Source organism: Lissotriton vulgaris, chromosome 2_1 (assembly GCF_964263255.1).
Source record: "Lissotriton vulgaris chromosome 2_1, aLisVul1.2, whole genome shotgun sequence".
Taxonomy (NCBI): Eukaryota; Metazoa; Chordata; class Amphibia; order Caudata; family Salamandridae; genus Lissotriton; species Lissotriton vulgaris.
Window position 1 is genome coordinate 94,835,643 of NC_141687.1, and position 19,362 is coordinate 94,855,004.

General features: G+C 45.8%; 1 protein-coding gene across 4 annotated transcripts in view; it reads left to right on the plus strand.

Moving 5' to 3' along the window:
- The window catches only part of RAP1GAP2 (RAP1 GTPase activating protein 2), a 1,533,685-nt gene that overhangs the window by 1,207,083 nt on the left and 307,240 nt on the right, over positions 1–19,362 (plus strand). For all 4 annotated transcript variants that reach the window (XM_086954529.1, XM_086954528.1, XM_086954531.1 and 1 more), the window contains 2 exons: positions 3,996–4,040; positions 7,329–7,361. In XM_086954529.1, the coding sequence (XP_086810655.1) occupies positions 3,996–4,040; positions 7,329–7,361 (78 nt within the window). The remainder of the gene's footprint in view (positions 1–3,995; positions 4,041–7,328; positions 7,362–19,362) is intronic.

The following is a 19,362-nucleotide window of genomic DNA, read 5'->3' on the forward strand; positions in this document are numbered from 1 at the left end:
TTAATGGGGTTTGTCTAATCTATGCGGGGGTTGTCCTTTCCTCAATGACAGATATTAGCGGTCCAAAATAGATGAATGAGATAATTTATTAAATCGATTATAATCATAAATTGATATCAAAATCTCATTCCCCGCAGCATCATAGACTTCTGGCTCTAGAATTGCACGAACAGCAACAATAGTGCAATCGATGGGCCCTGCTTTTGCACTGATGCAAACGCTCAGCACTTGGCCCCTGATGCCCTGTTTCGGTGCTGACTGCTGTGTGGTGAGCACGTGTTTTATCAAATGCGGTTCCTTTGCTGCTCCCTCTGTGTGTTTTAGGTTCCGTGCGGGTCTTCTGGGCCAAAGATGTGTGATTTAGTAAGAAGTGGGCACCGTGCACCAGCTCTGCGCTTCCAGACAATCTCAGTGCCACCAACGTCACTTCCGTTTTAGGCTCTTGCCCTGCGCCCCCATGCCATGTAAGTGCCAAAGTGTCAGACTGGACACAAGTATGGGAGAGTGCAGTGTATTCAAAGTGACAGGACATTCACTGTGGACGCCCAGCAGGGAGGCCATCGCAGGGAAGCGGGCCCTGGTGGTATTCGAAGAAGTATGATCGTCACTGGAGTAGGTAATAGATTCTCCAAAAATATCATAAACAATAAACTATCTTCACCATCACACGAACGCAGGTAAATAATATCTCACTCGTCATGCACATTTTTGCAAGTACGCTGGCATCACATGCAAGGGCGGTCCCGTATTATACCAGGGGACTCCACAGTATTATAACTGATTGAGGGTTTTGGTGAAGCAACATATTGACCTTCGGAGCACTGCGTACTGCCGCGTTATGCGAGGATACGGCTGTCTTATCTCGGGGTGCAGTGATAAACTTAAGGGTGCACCTTCATGCTCTACCTAAAGTACCGCCATCGCATGCCAGGGTACAGCTATCTTATGCCAGGGATACAATGATCTTCTATGCACCCTCATTCTGTATCAAGAGTGCTGTCATCACATGTCAGGGTGCGGCTGTCAGATGATGGGGGTACAGTCATACTCTTCCAGGGGCACCCTCAGTCTGTATCAAGGGTACTGGGATGGTATGTCAGGGTAAGGGGGTACAGTCATACTCTTCCAGGGGCACCCTCAGTCTGTATCAAGGGTACTGGGATGGTATGTCAGGGTAAGAGGGTACAGTCATACTCTTCCAGGGGCACCCTCAGTCTGTATCAAGGGTACTGGGATGGTATGTCAGGGTAAGGGGGTACAGTCATACTTTTCCAGGGGCACCCTCAGTCTGTATCATGAGTACTTCTATAATTTCCGCAAGTATTCCCATGGTTTTCCACCTTTATACTCCAAAGCACTGGCATGATGTGCTAAAGCTACTCCTGTAAGGCAGGCATGCTGTGCCAGCCCATTCCAGGGTGCTGCCAACCTATCCTAGGCATGCCAGGCCTGACGCTGCCTGGTACTGCCCACCCAGTGCCAATTATCCTGTATTCCTTGTGCGCTCTACAAGGGGCTGGTGAGTTCAAAACAAAGGAAAGAGAAAAGGGACTCTCAGTTACCTGCTGTCTGTCTCTTTCACTGTGAGGGGAGTGCCTGGCTGATAAATCACCAATCATTCTGTTGCATATTTGGCAGGACAGTGGGGTGGCTCTAGCCTCACTGAGGAAGTCCTGCCTGCTGTAGGACCGCAGTGGTGGACAGGGGGCCCGGGGCACCCTACGTGGGTTCCATCATCTACTGACTCTCACTTCCTACTTTGATGTAGCAGCTAACAGATGTAATGATCTTTCTCATTTCCCATCCCTTTCAGCCCCTAAGAGATAACTGCTTAGGTACCAGTGGTCGACAGGACACGACGCGGAGAGCAGGCGGGCTCATAACAGGTCTTGTCTTCTCTCTGCTGGTGTGTCTCTCTTTGTGTCAAAGGGTACACAGGGAGCTGTACCCTTAGCAATCACAGAAGGCACAGTTGTAAACTCTTACTCACCTCCTATTGATGCCTCTAGCTACTCATTACTTTGACAGACCTTGAAATATGGGATTATTTTAAAAACCTCATCATACCTGTCTGTTACATCTGTGGATTTATTCTCAAATATAATTATTTATTTATAGTAGTATTTATAGAGCGCGAGCGAAGGCCCTTGGGCATCTCGGCGCTGGGATATCTGCCATATTCAGCCAAGGAGGGAAAGTGGGAATCACTGATTAAAGAACCAAGTCTTGAGTTGTTTTCGGAAAGACCAAAGAGACGCGCTGGTTTTAATGGCATGTGGCAGTGTATTCCAGAGTCTAGGTGCCGACACGAGGAATCTTCTGTCACCCCAGGACACCAGTTTGGTGCGAGGTACCACCAACTCGTGTAGGTTGGAAGATCGAAGGGGTCTGAGAGGACAATGGAGAGTGAGGTTTTGGATCAGAAAGGCTGGTCCTTGGTTGTGCAAGGCCTTATAAACAATGCAGAGGGACTTAAATTTAATTCTGTTTCTGATGGAAAGCCAGTGGAGTTCTCTGATGGTTCGTGACACTGAGTGGAATTTGGGGACACCTCCCAAAAGCCTGGCAGCCGCATTTTGAATGGCTTGCATTTTATTGAGAACTCTTTCTTGAGTGTTCAGAAATAATGCATTGCAATAATCCAGAGTGGACAATTCCAAGGATGTTATCAAGGTTTTGCTCGCTGTGGCCGGGAGGAAAGGAAGAATTTTTTTTATAAGTAGTAACTTATGGAAAGCGGAGGAGGTGATCTGATTAGCATGGGGGAGAAAGGTAAGACGGTCATCAAACATAACTCCCAGATTCCTCACCCTGCTCACAGGAGTGGGAGGAGGACCCAATGACAATGGCCCCCAGCGGGAAGACCATTCCGGCGACAAATTTCCGAAAATAACAACTTCGGACTTGTCAGAATTCAATTTCAGGCAATTGGAAGCCATCCAATTCCCTATTACTTCCATGCACAGATTGAATTCGTCTCATATTTTTTGGCCATTATTCCTAATGGCAAGGACCAGCTGGGTGTCATCAGCGTAGGATGTAAGGCTTATCCCATGGGCTCGGATTACATTGGCCAGGTCCGACACATATATATTGAAGAGTGTCGGACTCAGGGATGAGCCTTGGGGTACTCCACATGGCAACGATAGGGTGGCTGACTGAAAGACTGAAAGGACTGAAAGGATCCTATTAGCTCAGGTTTGACAGAATAGATCTCTACAAGACCTAGTGTTATCAATTCTTTAAAAAAATCCTTGTATTGGCCCTTAGCTCCACCCAGAGGAGTAATTCCCTCTCACCACCTTGTATTGGCTTCTTGGTGTATCATTGTGCCTCCTAGTAAGTGCTTACATTGTCAGGCCTGATGGAGCATTTTCCATCTCAAAATTACACTGAATTATCTCACAACCAATTCTTTTTTTCATAATTGCATTCTGTTCAGAAAGAAATCGATATTTGTTTTTCCCACTACTTCTAGCATTTTAAATTGTTTTAACAACTCAAACTACATGCCAGACTTCTAGGCTTTGCCAGTACTTGTTTAAAAGGGCCTTTTGAATGTAACATTTGACACTACGTTTTCATTTTTCCTCGAAAGTCTATCTCCCTTTCTAATCACCTTTGTAAGACTTAAATCCCTCTTTTGTTTGGTGACCAAGGGACTAGTGAGTGGTGGTCACTCATTTATTTTTAGATTAATGGCACCGGGAGCTGCTGCACACAGCCTTCATTTAGCAGCACAGCTGTCTTCAGTCGCTAATGGCCACAGATAGAACTTTTATGTTAGGTCACGTTGTAAAGATAGTGAAACGTTTCAGCACATATGTTAATAGTAGGTGGACCTTCTGCAGGGTTCCACTGTCGATCTGCAAATCCATTGTACACAAAACATCACCTCTTTAAAACCATGCATTTTATATTCCATATATTACAACTAAATGCTGAATATTGTTGTGAACAGGGATGTTTGTAATCAATTGTTTATGTTTAAGCAGGCCCCCAAGATTGAAGAGCAGAAAACTGGGAGCCAGAGAAATAAGGTGAGCGCTCATTCAGTTATTAAAACAACGTCAAAGGTGCTGTTTTCTCAATTATTTTTTCTAGAAATGTGTCTGCCCTGCATTGCCCCAAGAGTCTGTGGAAACATCAATGTATTTTATAGAAATACAATTTATTTCTGATCCTTCTAAATCTGTATCCCCTTTTCACATAGGGGGTCAACGTTTGTTGCTGTCTGTCAGTCTCTTTACTCTCAGTGTATTTATGAGTGTTGAGAGAGAGGCTGCTGAACAACCTTGACATTAATTGTTGCTGCTGCACTTATATTTAACCCCTTCCACGCTGATGACGAGCTGGGCTCGTCATGGCGTAGCCTCCTCGCACGCTGATGACGAGCCCAGCTCGTCACGTAACATGCGTTTTAAAAAATCACAGCGCAGGAGCGGAATTCCGCTAGCGCGCATGAGGTTAAAGGACGAACCTGCTAGACAGAACAGCTTTATGGGTGTGAAAGGTATATTGTGGGCTTTCTAAGAACCTAAATAGGCTTACAGCCCACCTATTGCTAATCATTGACTTATTTTATTGCCATCCTTATTTGCTTGCTCTTTATTGACTGGCTTTTCCTGTTTCAACCTGTCCATCATGTGTTTGGCCCACACATGGAGCAGAGGCTCTTTATTATCTCTTTGATTAGCTGACTTCTATCCCTCCTCTACTCATATTTTGGGAAAGGCTTTCTTCCTTTTGTTTAGGCACTCCATGACAGTGCATGTGTTTTCCAGCTGTCTCCCTCATGTGCTTTTCTCCCCGCCCCACGTTGCTGTCTTTTGCCCATGAACTTCTATCCGTACGTGTATTGCACTCTCTCTCTCTCTCTCCTGTGTGTTTCTTGCCCTCCTGAGCTCCACATTGCTCTCTTTCACCGTGTGCTTCTCTTTTTCCCCGTGTGCTCTCGCTCATATTGCCTGTCACTCACCCCTCCTTCCATGTTGCTTCTTCCTATGCCCATGATGTTACTGCACTTCCCTAACATGCTCCTGCAGCCTGCTGATCTGTTTTAATTTTTTTTAAAAACAAAAGTGATTTTATGCTATTTTTGCGCTATTTTTTTTGTGTTTACTGGTGCATCTCAGGTTATTTAACCCCTTCACTGCGGCGGCTACTCCGCCGCAGTGCTAAGGGGGCGGGGCGGAAGAGCGGCGGGCGCATGCTGATGACTGAACCGCTACGTCACCAGCGTCGGTTGCGCTGTGCTTGTGACGGAGCGGTTCCCTCATGGCCCCGCCCGCTCAATAGAACGCTCAGCGCAGGCGCGGAATTCGCGCCGCGCATGAGCGGCGGGCGGGGCATGACGGAACCGCTCCATCATCAGCACAGCGCCACCGCAGCTGATGACGGAGCGGTTCCGTCATCAGCATACAAGGGGTTAATAAAAAGAAAAAAAATATTTGCCATTTTTTCAGGCAAGTGCTTAAGCGTCGTACACATGCATGTGCTTACAAAATAAGCTGTTGTGTCATTATGCTTTTTAGTTATATATTAATTTTTTTTTTAGCCATGCTGCACAGCAATTTGGCTGCTGCACGGTAAGGCTAAAAATCATTGTCAAAGGTGAGACCTATAGGCTTTGCCAATCTTTGGTTTGAATGGATCTTGTCCTACACCGTTATCCCATATCACAATTCAGTAGGATGTGTTGCCCATTGCCCCCTATTGAATTTGCTGTTGACTTACATTAACCTGTTGGAAAATAAAATGTGATATTCCCTCATGGATACTAGGATCCTGCCATGATGGTGAGCAATGCTGATAACTGTGAATTACCACTTGCAGTCTTCAAACTAAGGAATTGGGCTGATTCATCTGCCCATAAACACTTCACCTATGTGTTCAATATATTTGTGACTTTTTGTAATTTTTGGAGAATTCCGGTTGTACGCCTGGAACATGTGATTGTCTTAAATTCTTAGATCCATAAAAATGTATCTGCAAAAAGCTTGTGAATATGCAAACATCTCTGTATTTGCCAGCCCTAAATTAGTAAAAATTAACCATGGATGGTGAACTCCGCTCCTCTCGCAGAATTTGCAGAGTTTCCCACTCTCCGCGTTACACAAAGTTCGCGGGGTTCTAAAAAACTGAGCAGAGTTTTTTACCTTGCTCGTGTTCATCAGCGTCAAGTTGGTGACCGCGAGCGAGCGAGGAAAATCAACCTCCAGGCGAGATTTTTCTTCGTTTGCGATCGCCAACATAAAATTGGTGAGCGTGAGCGTAGAAAATCAACGTCCTGGCAATATTTCTCAACTTGGGGGGTGGGGGTCAGGTTTCTCATTGCGAGTGGTCGCGTATGCTCGCGACTACTCGCGTTGAGAAACAGCCCAATCGCGCAGAGAAAGCTGCCGCTCGAGTAAAAATCTACTTGAGCTGCAGAAAAGGAAAGCAGGGACCACTTGCGCTGTGCATGGTACCGTTCGCGATGATTGCACAGTGCGGAGAAGCATCCAGCACTGTGCAATCACTGCAAACTGTATTTTTCTATCGTACGCCACTGCTTGCGGAGCTCCACGTAGTGCAGAATAGTTTCTTTTTTTTTGCACTTCGCGGTGTTCCGCGTAGTGCAACTCCGCTAACTCCGCTAAGGGTTAGTAAAAACCTGCATGAATACTGCTGGAAATGCCACAGAATCAGAGGACAGAACACCCAGGCTGTCTTTGAAGATTCAGCATTGATGTCCTTTACATGACAGCTTGCAGTTTTGATGACTAGCAGTTTCTTTGGACTGGCGTGTCTTCAGTTTTTCTACTTCCAAAATGATTCAGAGAAAATATGTGGATCGTGTTGAATTGTGTGAATCTTGTAGTGCTAGCCATCTGGCATCGAGTTAATCAAAGCTCAAATTTGGTTTGAATTGTGGTTTTGTAAGGGCCATGCTTTTGTTCCCTTTCTTTACCGAGTGAAGCAAATATTCCTAAGGCGGGCATAAAAATGAAAAGGCTGGTTTATGTAGAGATCTTGCTAAGAGGCCAATGAAAAAGAGATGGTGCACATTTACATTAAACATTTTTTTACCATGTATATTTCCAAAAACTTTGTGAGCCAACCCCAATGTAGAGTAAATGAAAAAAAAATTCTTCGTTCACTCAGGGATATATAGAACATCTATTTTTTAAACTCGTGTTTATGCTAAATTAAGACAGCTGCTTGGTACTAACATAAATTACTCTGTGCAATTAGCTTAAAAAATGTCTGGGCATCTCGCTGCTGATTAAACTCAGCTGAAACTGTCTAGTTAGTCTTTTATTTACCGTTGTTCCTTTTCATTTCAGGATGACTATATCCCATACCCCAGCATCGATGAGGTAGGACTTAATATTCGGTGGGATTGATTGCATCTGTGTGTTCTTGTATTATTTTATGTTAAGAGTAAATAAAAGGAGAGGCCGCTTAATTAATTATTGTGTTGCAGGTAGTAAGAGTGCACAGAGCAGGCTAGCAGTCACTGCAGACAATGATAATGCGTAGAGCAAGAAGAAACACTACATAGAGAGTTCATACATAGAGCAACAAGAAAGACGTGATGATAAAAAAAACTAGAAGAAATACTACCTAGAGTGATGATACATAAAACAAGAAGAAATACTAGATAGCCTAATGATACTGATCACTATTGCGGGGTTGAATTTGAACCCCACTGTTGTAGATGAAATGCTATTCCTCTATATTTGTAGTCCCTTTGCTTTAAAGTATGTGTGTTGAAAATATGCTCAAGGCTGCAAACGCCATGGATCGTAAATGACTACCCAACGTGTAAATGCCGAACCATATGTAATGTAAGCAATTGTAACCCGACGGTGTTATAACTTGACGAGTCTTGCCTACCCAACGTGTTAACACCTAACCATATATTATGTACGCCAATTGTAACCCCAGCGGCATTATAACATGACCAGTATTGCCTTCTTTCTTTCTGTACTTACTATGCTAAAAAACTTTTTCTAATAAAATCATTTACAATGAAAAGGGTCTAAAGCTGCATATCGCGATTGGGGGACTTCCCCTGTTGCACTGCGTTATATCCCTATTCAAAGGGCTTAAATATTCAAAACAGTAAATCACGTAATCGTTGATCAATTGGGCTTTATATTTATTGGTGTTGTTAAGTATGCTTCATTCCACCAAACAATAGTACTAAATCCTCATTTCCAGAGTTCAAATATGAAAAAAGCTAAAGTTTTCAACATCCAATCCCATCCCAATGTATTTCGGGTTGGTTTCGCCCTACGTCAGGGGATTTATGATCTAAAATAAAAAGAATAACTCTAGTTCAGAGCAGATTATCGCTGTCATGGCTAATCTATAGCTTATATGACAATATACATGGAGTTAGCTAAATTACTGGCTTTACTGGTAATAATTCCATCCAGCCTAGTGAGAATTCAAACAAAGTGAGTCCGACGGTAGGGTGAAAAAAGAGAACACCTCAAAGATAAACGTGCTGTTAAAAATACACCTGTGCATATTTACAAAAAATTGAATGAATGTGAAATAAATGCGAAATAGGTAAAAAAAAATTGGTGTAGTGTGTACCAGTAAAAGTGCAACAAGACCCTTATAAACTCTCCCACATGTTCATGAAATCTCGCCCTGTGACAATTAGATGGAATGCTAAAAAACGTGATACCATAAATGGCTACAACGGGGTCAAACATGGTTAAAATAGTGCGAGTGGCGTGCAGGAGATGTGCAAGTAACGGGGCTCCGGGTTTAACAAAGTAACACCATTGCTCACAGGAGTATTCGATCAGAATGGTCACGTCCTATTGCTTCTGCGTTTTTCTATTGCCAGGTGCATGTACTACATTCTGGACCTAATCAAATAAACTAAAACTAAAGGATGGGCTAGTCTCAAGCGCGACCCTTGCCTTCCCAGGTAGGTCGCTCCCCCTCCGCTGCAGCACCACCAGTGCTCGGGCCACCCTTTTGCTGCCTCCTCGTACTCCTGGTGCCCCGTACCCGATCGCCGTTGCTGCCGCTTCCTGCAGTTGGTGTGCCTGTGCCCCTGCCCATTTTTTCTGTACCCTGTGTGCCTGTGCCCTGCCTGTTTTTTCTCTCTGTACCCTGCTGTGAGACTGCTTGCCTCTCTCCCTGTCTAGGTTTTTGCCGATTTTTCCCGCCGCTGCCTCCCCTGCGGCCCCGCACCCCCAAGCCCATTCGCTGCCTGGCATCCTGCCTCCCGCCTCCCAGCGGATCCTCCCTCCCCACCTCCCCTTAAATGGCAGCCGCGCTGCAGGCAAGCCCGTCTGCGCCCGTCCGTGCCTGGACCACGCCCAGCGCCAGAACCCCTGGCCCTCACACTACCCATGACACCCGCTACCGCTACAACGCCAGCATCCTCATCGCACTCAACCACGGACGCACCACCAACTGCTACAAGGCCACCCCCAAGCGCACCCACGGCCCCTTCGCCTGCCAGAACTGCAACTTCTCCTGCAACAACGACGCCGAGACACCCACAGCAACGGAGCCCAACCAACTGCGATGCATCCTGCTCAACACCCGCTCCGCACGCAAGCACGCCATCGAGCTCTGGGACCTACTCACCACCACTTCACCAGACGTCGCCTTCTTGACCGAGACCTGGATGAACGAGGCCTCCACCCCAGACATCGCAGTGGCAATCCCCGACGGATACAAAATCTCGCGCAGAGACCGCACCAATGGAGTAGGAGGAGGCCTCGCCATCATCCACAAGAACACCATCAAGGTCTCCACAAATACTGACAACACCCTCACCACCGTCGAACACATGCACTTCAAGATCAACACGGACCCCAAGACCACCCTCAGAGGCACCCTTGTGTACAGACCACCTGGCCCACATCCTCAATTCTGCAACTCCATCGCCGACTTCATCAGCACGCACGCGCTGACCTCCACCAATTACATCCTGCTCGGCGACCTGAACTACCATCTAGAAAACAACAACAACAGCAATTCCTCCACCCTGGTCGACAACCTCGCCACCCTCGGACTGAAACAGATCGTCACAACCCCGACCCACATCGCCGGCCACACGCTCGATGCCATATACACCGCCAGCCCCCATGTCACCTCCAGCCACGCCTCAGAGCTCACCTGGACCGACCACCACTGCGTCCACTTCACCCTCCAGAAACCCGTCACCCACCACCGCACTCCACAGATCCCCCGCCGTCGCTGGGGCAAAGTCACCAAGGAGCGACTGGAAACTCACCTCTCACTCAACCCACCAACCAGCCCCACCGACCCCGAGGAGGGGGCCAGCACCCTCAGGCTCTGGATGGAGGACTGCGCCAACACCATAGCACCTATGAAACAACCCACCAACAGAGACACCAGCCAGAGAGCCAGCTGGTTCACCCCGGAGCTCCTAGCCTCCAAGCGAACCTGCCAGAAACTCAAGGTCATCTGGCTCAACGATAGAACTCCCGCCAACCGCACAGCTCAGAAAGACGCCATCCACAACCACCACCACCTCATCAGGACCACCAAAAGAGCCTCATTCAAAGAACACCTCGACAACAACGCCCACAACAGCAAAGAGCTATTCAATATCGTGAAATAACTCTCCACTCCTAGCTCCTGCACCAACGACATCCCGCCATCGCAAGCCCTTTGCGACACCCTCGCGGCCTTCTTCCACCGCAAGATCACCGACATCCACAACAGCTTCAACCCCCGGACGCACCCTACGGACCTCGCCACGATGAACCCTCAAGCCTCACCGACCACGACCCTCTGACCACTTCGACCAACGTGAGCACCGAAGACATAACTAAGACCATGAGCACCATCCACTCAGGCTCCCCGTCTGACCCTCTCCCCCACCACATCGCCAACAAAGCCGACAGCTTCATCGCACCCCACCTGCGTAACATCATCCACTTCTCCTTCGAAACAGTGACTTTCCCGGACAGCTGGAAGCATGTCAAGATCAACGCCCTCCTGATGAAACTCAAGGCTGACCCGAGCGACCTCAAGAACTTCCGGCCCATCTCCCTGCTTCCGTTCCCAGCGAAAGTCATGGAAAAGATCGTAAACACCCAGCTCACCGGCTACCTAGAAGACAACAGCTTCCTGGACCCCTCCGAGCCAGGCTTCCGCAGCAATCACAGTACTGAGACCGCCCTCATCGCCACCACAGACGACATTAGAATCCTACTCGACAACGGCGAGACAGCGGCCTTCATCCTCCTGGACCTCTGTGCCGCCTTCGACACCACACACTACGCACACGCCTCTATGACGCAGGAATCCGAGACAAGGCCCTGGACTGGACCACCTCCTTCCTCACTGACAGAACCCAGAGAGTCCTCCTCCCCACGTTCCATTCCGGAACCACCGAAACCATATGCGGCGTCCCCCAGGTATCCTCCCTCAGCCCGACGCTGTTCAACGTCTACATTGCCCCCCTCGCTCGCATCGCCCGACTACACGACCTCAACATAATCTCCTACGCCAACGACACCCAGCTGATCCTCTTCCTCACCAAGGACACCCTCACCTCCAAAGCCAACCTACACCAGGGCATGAAGGCCGTCGCCGACTGGATGGAGGCAAGCAGGCTCAAGCTGAATAAGGACAATACGGAGAGCCTCATCCTCGGGCCCAACCCCTCAGCGTGGGACGACTCCTGGTGGCCAGCATCACTGGGAACCCCCCCGGCACCAACCAACCACGCACGCAACCTAGGAGTCATCCTCGACTCCAAGCTCAGCATGACCAACCAAGTCAACGCAGTCTCCTCCTCCTGCTTCCACACCCTCCACATGCTCCGCAAGATCTACAGATGGATCCTGACGGACACATGGAAAACCATCACCCATGCTCTCATCATCAGCTGACTTGACTACGGAAACGCCCTCTATGCCAGAGCTCCATCCAAGCTCATCAACAGACTCCAAAGAATACAGAACGCCTCAGCACGCCTGATCCTTGACGTCCTGCGCAGGGACCACATCACCCGGCACCTGAGAGACTTGCACTGGCTCCCCGTCGACAAAAGAATCACATTCGAACTCATGATCCACGCACAAAAAACACTCCACAAGACCGGCCCTGCCTATCTCAACAAAAGACTCGCCTTCCACGTACCCAACAGGAAACTCCGTTTCCGCCGACTTGTCCCTGGCCACCGTCCCGCGCATTCACAGAACCACTTCCGGGGGCAGATCCTTCTCCCACCGCACCCCTAAGTCCTGGAATGCCCTCCCCCTCCACCTACGACAGACCACAGACCTCCCGGCCTTCAGAAGACTGCTCAAGACCTGGCTCTTCGACCACTAGCTGCAGCTGCCCCAATGCCCCCCAGCGCCTTGAGACCCTAGCGGGTAAGTAGTGCGCTTTACAAATCCCCTGATTGATTGATTGATTGATTGCTATCTTAAAGAGGTGGTGCAATAGAGGTGATGGAAACCATGTGACTGGCGAATTAAGAAGGTGAAAGAAAGCCTATCTGTCAAGATGGGGGCCATCTTAAAATGATGTGTTCAATGCCAGTACTAAACCGGTGGAGATGGTAAATAAACATAGAAGATTCAATCAATGGACAAACATTTCTTGGAGCATGGTCACAACATTTGCCAACTAACATTTATGATCCTGGAAGTGGTAGACATTAAACAAGGAAGATACAACCACACATTTCTTCTTCAAAGAGAGAACTATTGGAGAAGAAGATTGGATACATTAATGCCTAACAGTTTGAATGACAGGATGGAATTAAATTGCTACCTTTAACCCACCTGGGCATTCTAAATTGATTCACATTACATGTTTTTGACCTTTAAATACTTCATTTCATGTTGTATATTCTAACATGATTAATGCAATAGTGTGTTTCTTTAGTTACAATATCATGGGTTTACCTTGTATACTCGAGTAGATTAAATATTCTATGTCTATTTACCATCTCCACCTGTTTAATAGAGAACTTGCACTTTTATTGGGCTTCGTGCATGAATGGCGTTGATCACACCGTTTTAAGATGTCCCCCATTTTGACAGATAAACTTTCTTTCACCTTCTTAATTTGGCAGTCACATGGTTTCACATCACCTCTGTTACAAAACATCTTTAAGATGGTGCTTACGATTGAGACTAGTCCTTCCTTTAATTTTAGTAAGCTTGATTAGGTCCAGCGTGAAGTACATGCACCTGGCAATGGTAGAACGCGGAAGCGATAAGACGCAACCAATCTGATCAAAGACTCCCGTGAGCAATGGCGTTGCCTTGTTAATCCCGGAGCCCCGTAACTTGCACTTCAACTGCATGTCACTCGCACTGGTTTTCACCATGTTATGACCTCGTTGTAGCCATTAATTAACTTGTTTTCACGTTTTTTAGCATTCCATACAATTGTCACAGGGTGAGATATCATGAACATGTGGGAGAGTTTGTTACGGTCTCGTTGCACTTTTAACGGTACACACTGCACCTATGGCATGCTTTTGAACCTATTTCGTGTTTATTTCACATTCATTAGATTTTTTGTAAACATGCACAGGTTTTTTTTCCAAGCGTGTTTATCTCGGAGGTATTAAGTTTCAAGTTTCAAGTTTATTTATTATGATAAGGAACTCTTTATGAGGTCCACATAAAACAACATATACATACAAAACAAGAAATACATAAAATATTATTCCATCACAATTAGAAGAGACATCCTAGTACAGGTCCAAAAAACATTTTAAAAAGTTGTACAGTTTAAAAACAAACATTTCATTAGGTGGGTTAATCAAGGCCGCCTTAAATGCAGAAGCAGATAAGATGTTGAGATGTAAGCAAATTGGTCTTAACCATCTACGCCTGCAAGGCATCAGTGCAGGACAAACAAACATGACGTGATCTATGTCCTGATCATACAATTGACAAAGATCACAGCATGCCGAATGGCCATACCAGCTGGCATGTAAAACTTTAAGCAGCAGCAAATTTTGTCTTAATAAGAACACCAGGCGTCTAACGCCATGGGAGATGTTCCAGTACATATACGGTTGAGCTTTCCGCAAGATATAAGACTCAATAACAGGCGTACAACCTCTTTTCGCTAAACAGAAGTCTCTATCCTGACAAAACCCCAATTCCCAAGAGGCTGACTTCAGAATAGTTTTTAATTGATAAGAGGATAATGAAAATAGAGTCTCCTCATCCAATTTCAATTGCTGCACGGCAAATCTGAAGTTTTTTACAATCAAGGAGAAATCATTAAAAGATCCTAATAATTCATTTTTTATAAGATCTCTTAAGGTATTAGGTTCCCCTTTAGATAAAGCTACTACCCAACGTATAATACTTGCCAGACCTTGAACCCAGCTGCTACGTAAACCCAGTTCCTGTCTCAAGGAAGCAGTCGAATTTGCAGTACCTACATACATTAGACTACGTAAAACTTTCCCTTCCGCTGAGTGTAAAAAACTCCACTTTTTTAGATCAATTAACTCTGTTCCGTATAACAGGGAGGCAGGAACTTTCGCTCTGAAGACATCTAAAAGAATAGAAAAATGCCTTCTACCTGTGGCTTTAAACAGGGAAATTAAACTCTTGCCCTGTGAAATAGCCTTCCGAGAGTTATTGTCAATGTGTACTTTGTCACTTAAATTGTAAGTGACAATTTTACCTAGGAAGGTGTAAGATTTCACACTTTCCAATTTTTTTCCCCCCACAACCCATGGATAATTAATGCATTTGGGCTTCTTTCTACCAGAGAAGCAAATCACTTTACTTTTTGCCGTGTTTATCGATAGGAAATGACTTTCAGCAAATTCAGAGAGTCCTTGCAACCGATTGTTCAGGCCCTTTGGGGTGAGATCCAAAATCAAGATGTCGTCTGCATACATAAGGCATGCAATTGGAACTCCACCCAAGGACGGGGCAATACCGGCGCAAGCAGAGAGGGTGACGGGTAGGTCAACTGTATATAGGGAAAATAGCAAAGGAGCCAAAAGGCAACCTTGCTTCAACCCATTGGAAGTAGGAATTATTTTAGATACACCACGTTCACCTCCAAGTAGAACTCTGCACCAGGTGTCTGAATAAAGGGCGCGAATTAACTTAATAAGAAATGGGGGCATACCTAAATCAAATAACTTTCTCCACAGCAAAATTCTGTCTACTTTATCAAAGGCGGTGGAGAAGTCAATAAAGGCGCCATATACCTGACCACCACGGACTTTCACATATTTTTCTGTGATAACTTGCAATGCAGTCAAGTAGGTAGGAGGTATTAACATTTTTCACCCTACCGTTGGACTTACTTTGTTTAAATTCTCACTATGCTGGCTGGAATTATTACCCGTAGGCCTGAAATTTAGCTCCCTCCATGTATATTTTCAAATAAACTTTAATTAGCCATGACAGCGATAATCTGCTTTGAACTTGAGTTATTATTTTTATTTTAGATCATTAATCCCCAGACGAAGGGAGAAACCAGCCCAAAATTCATTGGGAAGGCATTGAATGTTGAAAATTATTGCTTTTTTTCATATTTGAATTCTGCAAATGAGGATTTACCACTATTGTTTGGTGGAATGAAGGATACCAGAACAACACCAATGAAAATAAAGCCGAATTGATCAACAATGACGTGATTTACTGTTTTGATTATTTAAGGCCCTTGAATAGGGATATATAACGCAGTACAACAGGGGATGTCCCCCAGTCAGGGTACGCAGCTATACTTAAGATATTTACACTCAATGATCAGAGAGTGAAACCCTTCGGCACGCTATACCAGGAATACATTTTGAAGTCTTCACAGCATTGAATCGGTGTGCCTGCTCCGCCTTAATTGTGTATGAAAAGGGTGTAACACTTACTAACACTGTCCAGCTTTAACACCCGCTGTGCTCAATTTAATTCAACCACAATGTCCTCACCTGATGTTTTGATTAAGCCTGGGTGAATTTCATATTTTTGGTTGTATTCTTTAGCATGAAATGCACCTTGAGTCCACTTTGATTGTGAGTGCCTTTCGTGCAGCAAAAAAAGCATAAATTCACACATGACAGAAACAACAGCTGCTGGTGTCCACTTCGTTCACATTCTTCCCCTGAACACCCATAGCATTTCAGGAGACGACCACACGCAGGAGTGAAGGGGGCCCCTCTCTCAGCGATTTTTGGAGATCAAATGGATAAGAAAATTGGAACCCTTCCTTGACTTTATAGAGAAACCCCTGGACAGAGCACTTTACCTCAAATTCAGGCACGGGACTTTGCCGGTGAATGACTTTTCTTCTGGGTGGAAAAGTAAAGGTGTTCTCCCTAAATCATGCCCCGGCTGTGCAGCTCCTAATGAATCAGTAGTGCGCCTTTTGTTTGCCTGCCCGGATTATAGGGTCACTAGGAAAACATGGTTAAAACCTTTATGCATGGGGCTGGGCCTTAGATGTCACAAAATGGCCCTACGGGTCCTCCGTACTGACACATCTTCTACTGCTGTGGTGTGTGGGGTAGCCAAATTTCTGGGTAGTGCATGGCAGACCCGCACTAGGAGGGCCAAGCGTTCCACCCATTTAACCTATCCGACGGACAGCATTATGGCATGAAGTGTTTTTATGGTTTTTATGTAACAAGCTTTGAGCTTGATTTTAGATAATTTAAACTGAGTAGTATATGAGGATGTTTGCATATATACGAGTGTTGTGTCCCTACTCTTTTATTTTTTTTAATGCCTTGTATAAACTGTAAACTTTTATGATGAATTTTCCATCGCATAAAGTAATATACTGACTGACTGACCATAGCATTTCTAACGACATGAAATCTTAATTACGTGAGACGGCATAATGGTGTAATATCCAAGGCCGCACTGGGAAAAGAAATCGGACCTGGTAAACTGCTCGGTCGGCCCCCCTGCGGGGGAGGATGAGGATGTGGCCGAGCTGTTTGCCAGGGCCGGTTTCGGACGATTTTGTTACAGGGGCCGAAATTGCCAGCCCCTGGTAACAAAAACGGAGCCTCAAGGGCCCAGAACCGGCACCCACCTTGGCGGCCCACTGGGGAAATGCCCGGTGCCCGCTACGGCCAGTCCAGCCCTGGTAATATCGGACGTTTTATGTAACTGTCATAATGCAAAATGCCAGAAATAATGCAAGATTATGCCAGCGCAAACAAAATAAATGCCACCAGGACCTAGTCGTCAGATCTCTCTGTATTATCTTTCACTGGGCTGTGCTTAGCCACACACAGTGACTTCTTGCTAGCTTCCTCTCTAACAAATACCAGGCATAAGGCAGGTGTGAATGTTTTGGATAATGTGCCTAGATAAAAGTCATTTCAAGGTATTGATTTAAATTTGTAATTTCGGTGTCCTCAGGGGGACTCACTCCTTTTAACTAGCATGCAACCGTTCAACTGCTGTTCAACTTTATACATTTAGATTCTCAAGAATGAAATTATTAGCGGGAAGGTCGTTACATATTAATGGTGCCAAAGGCAGCGTCCGCATCTGAGCCATTTCTTTGAATGTGAACATCAATGTACAGCATCCATCACTGTGTTTCTTGCCTACAAAGAAAAATCATTAAACTAATGAGTCTTCCCTTATAAACTGCCCTCCTTCCGGCAAGGCCATTACAAGAACATGCTGAGTCATTCAGAAGCGCCATCTCAGAACTCATTGGGGAGCATTCATCAAAATACCATTGGCCCTCATTGGCCAACCAGAGTAAGTGACAGCTCTCAGAGCGAATGGGCAGCAAGTATAAGTGTCAGCAGTATCCTCCCGGTTTCCCAAGGATCATCTGTGGGCTGCAGGATCAAGGGGACACCTGGGACTATTGCACAGCTGCATCTTCAGATGGGCCTGAAAAGCGTCTCCCGTAGAGCTTTCCTTTTTAATGTTATTCGTTAAAGTCCCAACACGTTCCAAGTCTGGCTTCCATTGGTTACCGGCGTAAAGCTCCGCTAGGCCCTTGTATGCAATCTTAAAAGCCTCTGTGTAGACTCTCCGCAAGACATCAGCTTCACCTTGGTCCCCAAACTTCATCAAAGGTTTCTCGGGTACTGTCGCTGCTAAAGGTACTCCCCTGTCCGCATACCCAAATTACTGCCTACCCTTCACCACTTCATTGTTGTGCCTGTTGTCTCTAACATGAGTTTCCTGCCACCTGGCTTTGTTCATTTACCATGTGAAGGGTGAGGGATAGTGCTGAATTTGTAATAGAATAAGTGCCCAGACCCACAGTTTTGCTCAGAAGCCCATTGCCAGTTCTATTGAATGTCAGGAATACTGAATACCAAGGCTGTTTAGTCTTGATTCAATCTCATGCCTCTTTCATTCACCACCAGACACCCTCTGCTCTATTTTTATTAATGTTTTAATATAAATAAGGTAGTCCTCTTCAGCACTATTCAACAATATTTTTGTTAATAGGGTCACATAGATTTTTTTTTCTTTTTCAATGCATTTCCATAAATGTTACACCCTGCGAGCTATGGGGCATATTATCACGAACAGCAAAAATTATCACTGGTTTAGCAGCAGGAAACTGCCGCTTAAGCGGCGATAATGAGCTTGATAATAAGCCCTTGTGAATTCCCATAGAAGCCCAGGTTCTGGTGTCAACCTGGGCTTCTATTGCTATTCTCCAGGGCATATTATCAAGCCCATTATCGCCGGTTTAGCTGCAGTTTTCTGCCGCTAAACCAGTAACAATTGTAATGCAGTTCTTGATAATATGCCCCTATGTTTTCACTACCTAAGATATGTAAGCGTGTAGATCTCCTACCCTCTGTTTGGATCATATTCCCTCGTGCACTTTCATTCGTCCCTTCCCTGTCGCACGCCTTCGGATGGTCTGTTCGTTCCAGACCCTCTGACCATCATTACAGTGAATTCTCTCTGTTTCGTCTCGGCCTTAAGGGAAACACATTACAGTTCTTCATAGATCCATCAGGAACCCTTGGTAGATCATGCATTTCAGTCTATCTTCCTGTCAAGGTGGTTTCTATGGTCCAATCCTATCTCTGGGTGGGGTGGGGGGCATTTCATCTGCCTTGGCTTGTAGGTCTAGTTGTTTTGTGTCCCATTCATTAATGGATGTTCCCGTCCCTCTTTTTCTTTGGGTCATAACAATAATTCCCACCATGTACCATTTTATCAGTTCTCTGAACTAGTGTGATATTGGGGGGCTTTTCTTGCTATCCCCTGCATCACTATGTGCAGTTTCCCTAAAAGCAGTGCCAGATCTATAAAGTTGGGTATGAGTTTGGATTTTGCAGGTCTAACAAATCTGCCCGGTAGGCATACTGCAACAGGTTTTGGCAACAATCTCTCCGTAATTGCATCAGTATTTTGAGGAGAGATGCCACAGAGGTTT